Below are 14,541 nucleotides of genomic sequence, written 5' to 3' on the forward strand. Positions count from 1 at the left end.
TATTTTTTTTTAATACTAAATACGTACACAGTAAATAATTATTACTTTTTACTTTAACTTGAGTTACATTATTCTTAAGTCACAATACTTTTACTTGAGTACAAATTTTGGCTACTCTTATCACCAGTTCCGGAATAATTTTATGTTTTCATTCAGTACTTCAGATAAGTACTTTTTTTTTTTTCCATTTACTTTTTCATATTATTCTAAAGTAACATTACTCTTAATAAACTCAACTCAACTAAACTTTATTTATACTTTTACTTTAATTTGGGTCATATTATTATAAAGTAACAGTAATCCTTTGGATTTTTGGCTACCTTACCCACCTGTGCTCAGTACTTGAGGTTTATTTTATTTGTATTCTTTTTTTTTTTTTTAACTCAACAGGCTACTTAAGCTAACGTTTTTTTTGTTTTTTTGTTTTTTAAAGCACTACTCTTGCTCGAGTCATATGACTGTAAAGTCACAGTACCTTTTACTAGAGCATCATTTTTGGATACTCTACCCACCTCTGCTCATAAGTTTTTACACTGAATACTTACCCTGACTCAAGCGAACATTTTTTGAATAAACTACTTTTGACTTTTACTTCGAGTCAGAATATTCTACAATAACAGTATGCCAACCTGGACTTGAGTACAATTTTTGGATACTCTACCATTATCGGTTTGAGTAGTTTTCTTCGAATACTTTGTCTCAACTTAGTGATTTTTATTTTTTTAAGACTACTTTTCACCCTTACTCGAGTCATGATATTGTTCTGTATGTAAGTATGTACGTATGTGTGTACCTTGGCTTGGAAGGAGATGCCATGCTGGTACGCTTCCTCGTTGTGTAGCGGCAGCCTGGCGTCGGCCACGTCGTCCACCAGGTTGTAGCGGTTCCTCCTGGCCGGCATGGCGGGGCTCCCGCCGCCCCCGCGTCGGCGCCGCGGACACCTCACAACAAGGGTCCGGGAACGCGCACCACCACCACCACCTCCTCCTCCTCTTCGCCCCGACACCGGCGGCTGCTACTGCGCATCGCCGTCGCTCAGAACCGGAAGGAGAGGAAGAGGAGAAGCGTCAATGCGGTGCTCGTAAATTTTAGGCTGGGCGATGATGATGATGATGATGATGATGATGATGGTGGTGGTGGTGGTGGTGGTGGGCAGCGAGGGGGAGGGTCGTACTGCAAGGCAGGCTGGCTGCACTTGTCTCGACTTCCCGCACAAAGCAAAGCTCTCAATGGGGCAAAGTTCCACCGAATCCTTGCGGGGGGGTTGTTGTGATTGTGCGTCATGCTGCCCACACTCGAGCGCCCCCTGGAGAACAAACGTGGAGACTGACCGAGTCCAAAACATACTGTAAAGAAAATCATTTGGAAATGTTACAGACATAGAACGAAATTGAAAAAAAAAAAAAGTGTACATCTACTGTATTTCGTGCTCATAATTATTTATATACATAAAAAAAAATAAAAGTCATACAAATATTTTTTCAATCTTTTTTTTGGAGGGGAGACAGCTAAATTAAAGAAAAAAATTATCGTAATATAATTTATGCTAATTTAAATTTATAATCAATTGAATCTTGATTAACCAATTATTTCAAACGTTTATATATTTTACTATTTTATTTTATAACAATAATTCGACATTTTTTTTTATGAAATAAAGTAATAAGTATATTTTAATTAATATTACTCGCATTATAGCGTTAATATTTGGTTTAAAATCCAAAATAAGATGAATAATCAAGCAGTAAAGCCCAAGGTCAATTTTTGTAAACTCGAAGGCTCTGATATAAATTGGGCAATACTGCCCCCTATTGTCTATGCTATGCCAATGAAGGCGATTTAAAAAAAAGTCAGACGTTTAAAAAAAAATGAAATGCACCTTACCGTCGTTGCTGGTGTAATGATTTGAAGAACCACAGGAAAGTAACAGCAGTCGTACGTCTTTTTAATTGATGTTTCTTTAATTGATGAAGAAGAGGATTCATGTCACAGCACACAATCAATCTTCATACAGCCCAGAAACAGGAAAAAGGAAAACAAAAGTATCATGTGACCTTGTTACAACTCGAGTTAACATGGCTTTAACAGTGTGTGCGTTTAGTGGTGCCCGCGTACCTGAGAGCTGGAAAAAAAAAAAAAAACATTAGCTGACAAAGTTGCTGTTACGTTGTAAACAGTTTTGCTCCGAAACTTTCCTTAATATTAAGGACAACAACAAATACACAAAGATTACATTGCAAAATTACACACATTAAAACAATCAATCAATCCCTTTTTAATTGAATCTTGAATGGATTTAGTTCGAGAATGGCTTGTTAAATAGTTAATTTCCTCAAATAGTGGCATCCATTTTTAATTATGTGTATTGTCCACTTGAATTATTCAACGCCAGGCCTCAAATAAACTCCTCTCCCTCCCAAATACGTTTGACCTATTGACCCACCGCGTGCTTCTGATGGCCACGACGACTTACTCAATTTGCAGCTAGCAGTTTTGCGAAACAGCGGGCCAACCCGTCACGCTCATTCATTGGCGCCCACGTCACTCACCGGGCAAGGTCCTGAGACTTTTTAAAGCCATACACGCTCAAAGTCACAGATACTACAACAGAGTGTGGGGGATGTTGACCGCAAGTCAACAACATAACTGCAGCTTACATGCATGTTATTGTGTTTACAATATTTTTTTTTTAAATCCAATTAACACTTTTATTGCCAAATGTTATGCAAAAAGACAACCCAGAGAATGCCAGACAATTTTGAGCATTTTCACTCATATTTCAAGGCACCTTATTCTGTTCTTTCGCAATCACCATTTGAAAATAGGTCATTTGAGTGACACCGAGCTAGAATGGGAAAAAAATAAGAGAAAAATAGTTTTGTTTTGTTTTTTAAATATCCCGATACACTAATATCGGGGGAACGTCAATCAACGTTGGCGACGGTACTCGTTCGGGTTTTCCGTTAACGGCAGACAAACAGTTCATAAATGCAAATCATCCAATCACTCAAATATTTGATAGCTGCAGCCCAAATTTTTACCTTGTTAGCGAGAAGGAATTCTAGAGGGGGAAAAAAAAAAAAAAAAAAAAAAAAAAAAAAAAAAAAAAAAAAAAAAAAAAAAAAACCTGTCGAACTTTTCTACACTCACCCAAAAAGAGAACGCTGAAACACACGTTTGGTACTTAGTTGACTCAATAAACGTCCTCTGGCCACTATAAGAGGAAAAAAGAAAAAAAAAAAAAAAAGAGTCAATCACAAATCAGTTTTCAAACTGCACGTGAGCAGAAGTTTGTGCTCAACATCAATAAAAAAAAAAAAATAAGATCATACACCGTTTTAATGTTTAAAGTTTAAAAAAAAAAAAAACATTCCAAGTGATGGATCCGGAAACGCAGAAGCGGAAACGTTGAAGATGCAATAAACCAAAACAACACATCTTTTAGTCTCGTCATCACATTATACAATCAATACGACGGTTAAGGTCCTGAAAGGGAGCAATCACAAAATGGACGCCCGACTTTTGACTTCACGCGCAAACAAGCAAGCAGCCAAAAAACCAAACAAAAACAAAAACAAAACAAATGCAAAAACCATTAAAAGGAGTTGTTACAAAAATATACATGTTCACAACACTCACATAAAACGTTGCAAGTCCGATCCAAAGAATGAATAAATAAATAAATAAATAAATAACTCCAAGCAGGAGGTGTCGAAGGCGGCGGCCGCCGGCTCTCATCACTCGACGGTGCCGGTCATCTTCTCCTCGTCGGCCTGCTTGTGGTGCTGCAGCCTGGCGTACGTCACCGCGTCCCCCCTGAGAGGCGAGCGAGCGAGCGAGCGGCCGTTAGCGTGGTGGGGGAGGAGGGAGGAGGGAGGAGGGACTTGGTTTAGCCGCGCTTAAAATGGCGCCCGGATGGAGGTTAAGATGGAAACGAGCGATTTTCTTTTTTTTTTTTAAATGTTACTTTTTAGTTGACTCTATAGTTCATGGGAAAAGTCCACCAAAAAAAAAAATCCCGATTCAGTCAATCGTTAGTTGGGAATGATTTGATCAATTAGTGGTTCAAGTGCAGCAAACAAACAAAAAAAATCATTCATTAATAATTAGTATTAGTAATACTGTTATAGGGTCAAATATGAATTAAAAGAAATGCACCTTTTATGTACAGAATGATTTCAAATTTTTGTACTGGTAAGTAACTTATTAAATATTAATTTGCACTGGACTATAAACATTTTAGTACCAATTTTATTTATTTATTTTTTACATTTTCCAGTTTTGTTGTTTAAAATAAAGTGCTGAAAATATGCAAATTTTGGTGAAGCTGTATCTGTCTTTTCATAATTTTGAAGGACAGCAATCGATAACAGAGCTTTCGATATCATGCAAATTATGTTTCATGTGAAAATCAACAAAAAAATAAATAAATAAATTCGCCATTATCAGCAGTCAACAAATACGAAAGCAGGTGACGTCAAAGCACAAACACTATTTTTTTTTTAAGAAACTGTCAAAACATATTCATAATCAATCAATTAATTTTCAAAAATATTTTTATCTCAGCAAAGTAGACCCAATTCAAAGAAACACTTGTCATTTTCCGACTCGGCAGCCCAAAATGACCCAGAAAGAATTCAAATATCTTTGGCACTTGAACAAATAAAAATAAATAAATAAATAAATAAATACATGTTGGCCAGTATTATATTTTCTACAATATTGTGTTTGAGACATTTTGTAAGGACAGCAACTCTTTTAAAAGATGTTAAAAATAAACTATCTTTGTTTACTTTTTAAGAGTTTAGTTTTTGTTTTTGTTTTTGTTTTTAAGACAGATTAAGACCTTAATATCATAAATGTAAGACTTTTTAAGGACATTGTCCATACAAATTAATAGAATTAAAAACAAAAGAATGTAGTTGCCAAGAACAATTTGCTCTTGTTAGATTAGTACGAGCGTAGTTGATGTTGTAATGACAAAAAAAAAATAATAAAAAAAGTGGCTTACATAAAAGAAAAACTCATGTCAGGAAGTATTTGATTAAGTAAAAGGAAATGTTTAAAATGAGAGTCTACTGCTTGTTAGTGGGTGTTTGACAGACAGGAAGACAGTGAATTTTGTTGTTTTTTTTTAAATGTGAAAAAGTGCCGTTTTCGGAGTGCTCTTACTTTTTCCCTAACGACGCCAGGCCGTACAGGACCCCGGTGGCGAAGGCGATGGCGTTCCCGAACAGCGTGGTGAAGGTGAAACTCAGGAAGACGGGAAAGAGCGCCATCCTGAGTCCAACACGAGTCAGCCGGTAAGTCGCATCGTATCGTTGACTCGCAACGTCCGTCCGTTCGGCTCCATATTAAAAATCGATATTACACGTTGAAATTAATTTCAAAATCCCGCCCAGTGTTCTCACCCGCAGTAGAAGAAGGATTTCTGCCAGGGTCGGAAGCGGTCGGCGCGGGCCGCCACGGCGTTGGCAAACTCGATGAACTGGCAGCAGAAGGGAACCTCGCACAGGAACAACACGAAAGCGTTCAACCTGCACACGACGGGACATCAACAGCATCAGCATCATCGATTTGAGGCTTAAGTCGAGCACTGCAGCTTGCTAACAGTTTTTAGCATCTTATTATTATTATTATACCAATTAGCCCATCAATTGATCAGCTAAAAACGCATTTTTGCTTTACAATATTACAACGAGGGATGGGCGAGTACCGATACCAGGTATCGGTATCGGGCCGATACCAGCCTTTTTTTTCCCAAGTACTCGAGTACTGGTGACGCAGACGAGTACAAGCGAGCGACGGCAGAGGGGGAAGATGTGAAGTGAGTCCTCCTTGCCTGTAAGTGGCGCTAGCATGCAGCAGTCTTTCATCAAAACTTCACCGCTTTGGAAATACTTCAAAATTGTGAATCTTAAACTAAAAGAGCATTTTTGTGCTTTATTTTGAGCGTTAAGACTATTGAAGAGTGACTGTGCTGTTTTTTTTTTGGTCAAAATTAAAGGAAATATATTTGTTTAAAAATATGTTTTAGTGATTTTTTTATTTGTCAAAATGTACTACTGGTATCGGCAGTTGGTATCGGTATCGGTGAGTACTGAGTGTCTGAGTATCGGTATCGGTCTGAAAAAAAGTGGTATCGAACATCCCTAATTACAACACAATACAATTATTATTTTGTCCACTTGGGGTCACCATCCGTCACGTTCCACACTATTGGATCTATAACATTAAGTGTGTACGGCTTTAAATGGCCAAAGCCAAACAATTTTGCAAACAAAATGTAAAATAACAAGCGTAAAAAAAAAAAAATAGACATTTGAAAATATTGTCCGGTCCTCGAGGGCCTGAGTCCTGCATGTTTTGTAGGTTTTCCATATTCAACACAGCTGATTCATAATTAAGATCATCAGCAAGCTCTACAGAAGCCTGAAAATTATCCTGATCGTTGAATCGGGTGCGTTGGTGCAGAGAAACCTCAAAAACATGCAGGACTCAGGCCCTCGAGGACTGGATCTTGACACGTGTGACATCAAGGCTTCCATGAGTTACACTAACAAAAATGTTTGGCAATATTTTCTTGTTACTTCCTTTTTTTTTTTTAGTTATTGATTGTTAGTAATGCTCCTAGATTATTGCACACGCCTTCATCGCAAATGATGATATTTTTTTCGATAGATTGTGCAGCCCTATTATATTGTAAAGTTAAGCAGACTTACACCATCCACACTCCGGCGGCGATGTTTAAAGGGTTCACGGTGACACAGTTCCATACTCCTGCGATGGCACATGCTGCAGAAAAGACAGAATTTATTACATACACAAACAAAAACATCTAATAGACAGAGATGCTCGAAAGTCAACAAAAACTTGCATGGATCGATTGGCACTTAATGCAAGCATTTCCGTCCTGCTTAATAATACAGAGCTCATGGAATATGCAGCTGCGGTTTGTGTGACACGGCGGCTAAAAGTCTCCGGTGTCAAGTGTTGCTGACGGTGCTTGTCGTTTGATGACAAGCAGGCCCTCCGCCCGCACAGGCGGAGAGGCGACTGACTGCAAGACAAGAGACAAATTGGTGACGGGCCGAGCTTTTTGTTGCGTTGCGCTCAACCACAACTGTGAGCAATGAGGAGTATGCACTACAGCGGACCCGTGTTATTCGTGGTGGATAGGGTCTGCGAATAGCTAAATTCAGATATAATTGACATCCAACTGGAATGGACTGAAAATTAAAAAAATGTAAAAAAAATATTTCCCATTAAATATTGGGGTTGAGTCCCCCAAAATACCAAATATTAACTCATTAGCTCCCAAAAACATATAAATACGTCATATTTTAAATTTTTTAAGTGTCCCAAAAACACATTTATACCTATTTTGTTTTTTATTTATTCCAGAGCATAGAGAAGGCTTTGATGCAGTCTCTCTACTGCAGAAAATGGTTGAGTGGCAGCAGAGTATAAGAGATCAACCAGGCCATGTTAAAACCAGCTGATTTCCCCACAGTTCTAAGCAGAATTGTGAAAAACGACGAAGTTCTATTGCTAATTGCTGCACAGCAGAAACAGATAGGAATATACGTTTTTTTCCCAGATAAAAGAAGAGACTCCAATCTCTCTTTTGGTATGTTCCATATTTTTAAAGCAATAGAACATAATATTTCGCGGGCCTTTGAAAAATCAGTCAAAATCCAGGAAAACACTTAAGCGAAAATGGTTGGGAGTGAATGAGTTAATTAATTAATTTAAAAAAAAACACTGGGAGACAAATTAAATTTAAAAAAAATCCACAAACAGGGTGAAACCGCGGGTGCCGAACCGCGAGTATGTAGGGTTCCACTACAGTTTGTCATGAGCCGTTTTTTGACACATTAACTGCTATTATTATTAAAACGTCATTTCGTGAACGCCTGGCCACTTTTCACGACGTTGCATTGACGGAAACAAACAATAACAAATTTAATAAAAAAAAAAAAAAAAAACACGTCATCAACTTACATATTCCTCCCAGCACGCCGGCTATTTTGCAAAGCCACCGGTACCACCAAGTCATGCCGTCGTCCTCCGGCGGGGAGGCTTTGCTGGACGCTGCAGTCTCCTCGGAGCTCATCCTTTCGGACGAAAGCGAGTAACCTCACTCGAACTAAGCTCGATTTCTATGACAAACCTGCCAGTGGCGTTGCAGCGGCTCCGGACGCCGACGCCAGCCGAAATGGAACCTTGTTGTTTTTGCTCGGTGTCCAGCAAAAGCGCCTGGCTAGCTACTAATGCTAACAAACCACTACCAAAATTGCTCAAAACATGAACACCAGCGCCGACTTGCTCTTGGGATCATCTAAATTGTGTAACTATTTAACGTAGACAACAATAATTGCAATATTGTGAATGTAAAGTGGTAATACAGCGCCACGGAACTGTCCGACTTGTTTCAGCGGAAGTTGTTTTCTACTTCCGGTTTGTGCGAGCGCGGGGCATTGTGGGAAAACATCGCAAGGTTCATTTCTTTACGTTTCACAATAGCAGATTTTATAAGGAACAAAAGTACTGAATATAAAATGAAATAACCGTAAGGTGGCGCTCAGTTTATTAAGTAAAATTTTATTTCAGATGTTTCGTGACAGCTATTTTCATCCAATCAAACAGGTTTATCACGGGAGGTGGGCGGGATTTCTACCCTGCCAACCAATCATATCGAGTGTTGTATTACGTGTAGAAGCTATTGTGTCGACATTTTAGAGCTTGGTTAACAATAAAATAATAAAAATATATATTAAGAAAATATTAGCATCCTATCTTTGTGATCGACAAAATGACATAAAACACTTGCGTTCTCTGTACATAATTAAAATAGAAATGAACATTTTGATAAAGAACCAATGGGCCCATGTTTCTCAACACGTTTCTTTCTATTTAATATACAAAACACCATGATGAATGATTTCATATAGTACACAGATCACGTCACTCCGATATCAGTAACGAGCGACGCGGCTGTCGCGTCCTCCTGCTGGTCCGCCTCTCCTGCGCGATGGGCGCCATTTTCCTCTTGGGGGCGGGCGTGCGGCACAGCATGTCATCCAGCGTCTGCCGCGTCACCTGACCCGCTCGCTCCAGCCGGGAAATGACCCGCTCGGCTTCCGCCGCTCGCGCTTGGCCCGCAACGTGCCGACGCATCCGATCCAGCTTGGGAGCCAATGAAGGAAAGGAAACGTGGAGGACGCTTCTTCTTCCAGACGTATCAAAAAATGTGCCACAAAGACTTACCAGCTCTTGAGAAAATTCCGGCTTCCTGACAAAGGACGGGCTTTGCGAGAGTTTGACTGCGGACGAGAGGTCCACGATGGCCTCTTGTGTCGCACCGGACGCCACCAGTAACAAAATCTAATGATTCACGTGATGAGAGGCAAAAAAAAAAAAAAAGTGGAAGCGTAGAATAACGTGTACTTGTTATTTTTGGTGCACTCACCTTCAAGTTTTGGCACAGTCGGTTGTCTGTGCTGGTGATTCGTGCAAACAACAGTCGTGCCTTTTCAACGTCATTCTAAAGGAGAAACAATCGGATTGGGACGGGTAAAACCATTACGGTCTCTCTATATGGAGGATTTTTCACCAATGCACGTTTCTTAAACTCAAATACAACTCACCTGTTTGAGCGCTAATGCCACAGCAAAGCAGTAAGCGTGCTTGGAGACATAACGCCCTTTGACCTCAGCCTCCTCGAAGAGCGACGTGCAGATGGCGTGCGACTCCGCTGTGTTCTGATGCCCGAAATCGAAGACAGAAACGAAACAAAAACGCAAGTTTATAGTGATAGCTCAAAAAAAAATAAAAAATAGTAAACACCAAAACAAATCCTTAAATATTGGCTCCACGGATCATTTAAAACAAAAAAAACAAAAACATTATTTAGTTGCCAATACTCTATATTTGAAAGAAGAAGAATGTAAACAGGAAGTATTTCAAGATCAACCACTGACCTGTATATATAACTGGATAGCTGATAGCCCATAAATGCAACACAAACAAGAGTGCCGGTTACCAGTTTATAGCAGACGGCAGACGCCAGCATCAGAGTGTCCTCGTTGAAGGGGACACTTTGGCTCCTCATGAAGCGCAACACCTCGAGAGCATCTGCAACGCGTTCGTCATTTTGACCACGATAAACGATGTTCATTTGAATTCTTCACCTACCGTCATAATAGCCCTTGACGAATAACATGTCGACGCCGATGTTGAAGGAGGCGGGGCCGTCGAAAAAGCCTCTCATTTCCTGTTCAGGATGACATAAGAGCAAGTTCATAAAATAATAGTTTTTTTTATTTTATTTTTTTAATTAACTCATTCACTGCCATTGACGGATATACACGTCAATAGCAGTGAATGGGTTAAGGTAATGAATGCCACTTATAGTTATAGAAGGAAACATACAAGTTAAAGCATGAAATGATGACGTAACAAACCGTTTTAAGTCTTCAGATTCTAGTTCATAATATTACCGTATACTGTACAATACTTGATGTACGTGCACCTTATCAGTAAGCGTCGCGGCGGCCATCTTCTCCAGTCCCAACTCGTAGCACAGCCTCATGAAGATGGGGCCAAATTTGTACTCCCTGTGCACCAGGTTCCTGTTTTCCGCATGGTACCTGGTAACAGGCGATGGCGTGACTTGACGGGCTGCGTGAAATGCTACGTTCAATTAACACATTCACTGCCAGCCCAGCAAAAATGCATTGCATCATTTGACGTGTTTTTCCGTCAAAGGCAGTGAATGAGTTAAATACCTGTAAATGGCATCTCGCGCCGTCTTCGCGTCCTCCGCACTCTGACACAAGTGAAGCAGCAGCTTGAGCTCGTCTCGCCCAACCAGGCTGTTCCTCTGCAGCTTTTGGCCGAACAGCTCGATAAAATTTCCTGCCGACATGAAAGGCATCATGTATTCACTGTCAAAATCCATCTTCACTTATTTACTGACAGTAAGTACACTCAAGTAGGTTTATAGAGCAAATCTCATTTGCTGAGTATTTTCTTGACACAATTATCGATATTTCTATTTACAATAAGTGCATTTGCCTCCCGTGACAGTTAGAGGGTGTTTAAAGAGTGTTTTCTAGCTCAAAACGACTTCATATTGGACTTTAAATGTTCACCGATAGTATCGGTCCGATACGTTACCATCTGATCCAGTGATGAGGTGAGCGACTGCCAGCTTCCGTCGCTGGAAGTCTTCAAGTCTGACGACATCATCCGACAGCAGATGCCTTTTAGCTGCAGATTTTTATACAAATATTTTTGGTCAGATTGCAAAGTAACCGATTGCCATGTGTACAGCCGGGGTCACCTCTGCACACAAAATCCCCCAAGAAACCATATGCGCAAACTCGTACGCGAATGAGTCCAAGTCGCCAACAAACGTGTTGAATTCACCTCCGAAACGAGATCCAATCCAGCCTGACTGTTGCAAAGTATTAAATGTCGTTTTAGGAGAACTGTGCTCGCGAAGAAACGAGCGACAGCATGAGGACGAAAACTTCCGCAGCGCCATACTGACGAAAGACGGTACCACCCCCCGCGTAAACAAAGGGGAGATGAATGAAAACTATACAGCGTTATAACATCCTGTTTGTCAACAACGTCGCAGTCATTATATTTTAAAGCGCTTAAAAAATAAACTCATACTAAATAAGTATGTTAATTTTGCGTGGTGATGATTTTCTTTCGCGTTTATGGGAGATAGGAATGGCACATTCCAACATGGCGGCGTATCCTCCGCGATGCCCCCAGCCCCTCCCTCACGCACTCACTTTCAACACGTCAGTGCAGCCGCCATATTGTGAGAGTCAGACTGTAGAAATAGTACCATAACAACTTTCACATCGACTTTGTTATTAAGAATCATTACATTTATTTATTGGTTTATGAAAAATATTCCCCACACCATTTGAATAATGAATAAAAGAGACTATATATAATCGTTTTGTCCTAAACAAACAAACAAACAAACAAACAATAGCTCATGATTGTATTCTTTGCATGTTTTTTCAAAGATCTTCTGTATTATTTATGCAACTGTCTCACTCATATCTTCGCATTCCAAAATCACGTTGAATCATCATTTTATGACCAATTTCACACTTCTCATTTTCACAGTTCCCATTAAAGACTTTTCCACCCAATCTAAATTTCTTTGATCATAAATATTTCCTCCTTTCTTCACAACATGATTATTCCTTAAATAACAACATATGACATGTCGCAATTTTGTGATGCTGCATTTAATACTGATGTGATTTGTTGGATGCTTTGTTGTGATATTTTTGAGATTTTGGTTTTCATACTTTACTGTGAAGTCCTTTGAAACTTGAAGGTGATTAAGCGCTATAAAATGTAATTCAATTGAATAAATCTGCGAGTATTACATTTGATTATGGAACTGTGATTTCCTTTCATGTATTTGTTCACAGCAATCTATTTAATTTGGTCTATTCTTAGCTTGCTGGCTGCAACGTGAATACTTAGGCAATAAAATCCAGAAAGTTTTCCTTCTTCGCCATGAAGTAGCATCATGGTCGGTAGGCCTAACTTTTTAATTTTGCAAAACTTCGCTTTTGCGATCTGGCTTATGACTGTTGATTCCATTGAACTACTTTAGCAGCATCTGTCTAATATATTTTTCTCATATAATTGATCTGTGAAGAGTTTTTAAGTGTTTTTTTTATTATTTTGAAAATTGACATTTTACAGGTTTTCAGCAATATTTGTAAAATATTTATTTTTATTTTATTTCCACCTTTGATTTGAGTTTGACCACTTTTTTTCTAACTTTTTCAAAATTCAAATTCATTTCATTTTGAATATTAATGGTGAACACCCCCCCCCCCCCCCCCCCAAAAAAAAAATAAATAAAAATAATTCAATCAGCTGGTGGTGCTGTTGCATTTTTTTTTTCATTATTATTATTTATTTTTTTGCTGATGCATTTAATACTCTTATATTATGAAACAGTCCCTTTTATATAACACTTTATTTAATATTTTTAGTATATTTATTTTATTTATATTTTAATATAATTTTAAATAATAGAAGTCAAGTCATCTAAAACTGCTTGACAATGGGGTTCTTCACAAAGTTAAAAAAAAATAAAAAAAATGCTGATTTGTGAAGCACCTTCAAGTACATCCCATAATATACATAGAGGGAGCAGAGAAATGGCAAAGGGTGGCGCCCTGCTGTTGCCCCGGGCAACAAGATTGCTCGTTTCAGCCAATCGGACGCAGACCTCGTATGGATAATTTATGGCTTCCTTGCGAGGCGTGTGCATCGTGACGGTTCCTCTCTTGCATGCAACATCATCATCAGTGGTGACAATGTAAACACGTTCAAATACGGGGTTAATAAGTACCTTTTTTCAGGTATCTTTACCTTGAGTATTAATTCGATTACGACTTTTTAGTTTTACTTCACTCTGAGTGGAAAAAGTTAATTCAGGTCATTCTTCATTATCGTTTGTTTTTTTTAAACACACAAATAGCTGTATTTGATTGCGAGCACGCTTGCCAATCTGCTCATCATCATCATCATCATCATCATCATCATCATCATCAGAAATGAATCCCCACCAACACCCACGCTTTTGGTTTTGCCGCGACAAGCAGCCACATTTTCCACTTGTTACATTTTGTTTTTCCCCTTTGATTTTAGCCCGCTGTGAACTTGCCTTTTGATTTTTGGTTTTGGAAAGTGCCCGAGGGATCCCGGCGAGACAAAGCTTCCATTCAGCAGACTGTCAAACTCATGCTTAATATAGTACGGCACAGGAAAGATCAAATGATGTGCCAGAACTTCCTCAGCTGTCATCTATATATGAACATGCATGTGGAAATACGGGGAAAATTATTATTTTTTTCCTGCCTTCAAGGTTATTTTGGGTGTAATTCCACGGTTGGCCACTAGAAGGTGAGCCACTTTTGTTTGACACAAAGTAAATTTGAAAGAAGAAGAATGAAAACAGGAAGTATTTCAAGCTCAGCCTAGTTTTTGCTGAAGATTATTGAACATGAAATCCTCTTCAATCCTGCTTTTTACACCTACAGAAAGCTAAAGCTGTGTAGGTTCATTTAGTAATATGCATATTTGCTCTCCTGAACAAAATTTGTTCTCTCGTGAGCATAACTGAAATATGACAAAACTGGAAATACGGCAAATAGAATTTTTTTTTTCCTGCCTTCAAGGTTAGCTTGGGTGTAATTCCACGGTTGGCCACTAGAAGTGCGCCACCTGTGTTTGACACGAAGTAATTTTGAAAGAAGAAGAATGAAAACAGGAAGTATTTCAAGCTCAGCCTAGTTTTTGCTGAAGATTATTGAACGTCAAATCCTCTTCAGTCCTGCTTTTTACGCCTACAGAAAAGCGAAAGCTGTAAGGTTCATTTAGTAATGTGCATCTTTGCTCTCCTGAACAAGATGAATTCTCTCGTGAGCATAACTGAAATATGACCCCAAAAAATGCCTTAAAAGAGACAAAAGGGAACAATGG

The 14,541-nt window shown here is 39.0% G+C and overlaps 3 protein-coding genes across 12 annotated transcripts in view; all 3 read right to left on the bottom strand.

Annotated features, from left to right (window-relative positions):
* The window catches only part of LOC144002040 (carboxyl-terminal PDZ ligand of neuronal nitric oxide synthase protein), a 24,287-nt gene extending 22,261 nt beyond the window's left edge, over nucleotides 1-2,026 (bottom strand). The window contains exons 1-2 of one of the 2 annotated variants that reach the window (XM_077496847.1): nucleotides 1,885-2,026; nucleotides 794-1,306 (exon numbers count right to left, since the gene is read on the bottom strand). In XM_077496847.1, coding sequence (XP_077352973.1) covers nucleotides 794-901 — 108 coding nt within the window. In that variant the 5' untranslated portion in view covers nucleotides 902-1,306; nucleotides 1,885-2,026. Of the gene's footprint in view, nucleotides 1-793; nucleotides 1,307-1,884 lie in introns of those variants that run through there. The other variant, XM_077496848.1, reaches the window with a different exon arrangement.
* Nucleotides 1,929-8,473, bottom strand: cacfd1 (calcium channel flower domain containing 1). Of its 6 annotated transcripts, none has more exons than XM_077496853.1 (7): nucleotides 8,005-8,473; nucleotides 6,723-6,795; nucleotides 5,412-5,537; nucleotides 5,173-5,280; nucleotides 3,640-3,816; nucleotides 3,151-3,214; nucleotides 1,929-2,004 (listed from the first exon to the last, which is right to left on the bottom strand). In XM_077496853.1, exons 1-5 carry the CDS (start codon nucleotides 8,114-8,116, stop codon nucleotides 3,738-3,740), a joined length of 498 nt encoding a protein of 165 aa, XP_077352979.1. In that variant the 5' UTR covers nucleotides 8,117-8,473; the 3' UTR covers nucleotides 1,929-2,004; nucleotides 3,151-3,214; nucleotides 3,640-3,737. The 6 variants fall into 6 exon arrangements, with proteins under 6 accessions (XP_077352979.1, XP_077352978.1, XP_077352977.1 ...); XM_077496852.1 differs by having other exon boundaries at nucleotides 5,173-5,347; XM_077496851.1 differs by having other exon boundaries at nucleotides 1,929-2,122; nucleotides 5,173-5,347.
* A 420-nt stretch (nucleotides 8,474-8,893) lies between these two features.
* On the bottom strand, nucleotides 8,894-11,794 carry ptcd2 (pentatricopeptide repeat domain 2). Of its 4 annotated transcripts, none has more exons than XM_077497317.1 (10): nucleotides 11,434-11,794; nucleotides 11,182-11,274; nucleotides 10,791-10,920; nucleotides 10,535-10,683; nucleotides 10,198-10,276; nucleotides 10,046-10,137; nucleotides 9,651-9,764; nucleotides 9,473-9,547; nucleotides 9,271-9,387; nucleotides 8,894-9,189 (listed from the first exon to the last, which is right to left on the bottom strand). In XM_077497317.1, the coding sequence occupies exons 2-10, from the start codon at nucleotides 11,251-11,253 to the stop codon at nucleotides 8,968-8,970; spliced, it is 1,050 nt and encodes a 349-aa protein (XP_077353443.1). In that variant the 5' UTR covers nucleotides 11,254-11,274; nucleotides 11,434-11,794; the 3' UTR covers nucleotides 8,894-8,967. The 4 variants fall into 4 exon arrangements, with proteins under 4 accessions (XP_077353443.1, XP_077353442.1, XP_077353445.1 ...); XM_077497316.1 differs by having other exon boundaries at nucleotides 10,535-10,652; nucleotides 11,434-11,792; XM_077497319.1 differs by having other exon boundaries at nucleotides 11,394-11,538.
* Nucleotides 11,795-14,541: the final 2,747 nt, after the last annotated feature.

This window comes from Festucalex cinctus, chromosome 15, assembly GCF_051991245.1.
Source record: "Festucalex cinctus isolate MCC-2025b chromosome 15, RoL_Fcin_1.0, whole genome shotgun sequence".
Classification (NCBI taxonomy): domain Eukaryota; kingdom Metazoa; phylum Chordata; class Actinopteri; order Syngnathiformes; family Syngnathidae; genus Festucalex; species Festucalex cinctus.

What these genes read in the sequence shown, in the direction of transcription:
- cacfd1 (XM_077496850.1), bottom strand. Translation starts at nt 8,116, where the DNA reads ATGAGCTCCGAGGAGACTGCAGCGTCCAGCAAAGCCTCCCCGCCGGAG. An exon ending in GCCGCCGGAGTGTGGATGGT is followed by an intron (nt 5,538 to 6,722) that starts GTAAGTCTGCTT and finishes CGTCGTGTGCAG; the next exon opens with GTTGAACGCTTTCGTGTTGT. An exon ending in AAATCCTTCTTCTACTGCGG is followed by an intron (nt 5,348 to 5,411) that starts GTGAGAACACTG and finishes TTTAATATGGAG; the next exon opens with CCGAACGGACGGACGTTGCG.
- ptcd2 (XM_077497316.1), bottom strand. Translation starts at nt 11,551, where the DNA reads ATGGCGCTGCGGAAGTTTTCGTCCTCATGCTGTCGCTCGTTTCTTCGC. An exon ending in GATTGGATCTCGTTTCGGAG is followed by an intron (nt 11,275 to 11,433) that starts GTGAATTCAACA and finishes AAAAATCTGCAG; the next exon opens with CTAAAAGGCATCTGCTGTCG. An exon ending in CGTCAAGGGCTATTATGACG is followed by an intron (nt 10,138 to 10,197) that starts GTAGGTGAAGAA and finishes AACGCGTTGCAG; the next exon opens with ATGCTCTCGAGGTGTTGCGC.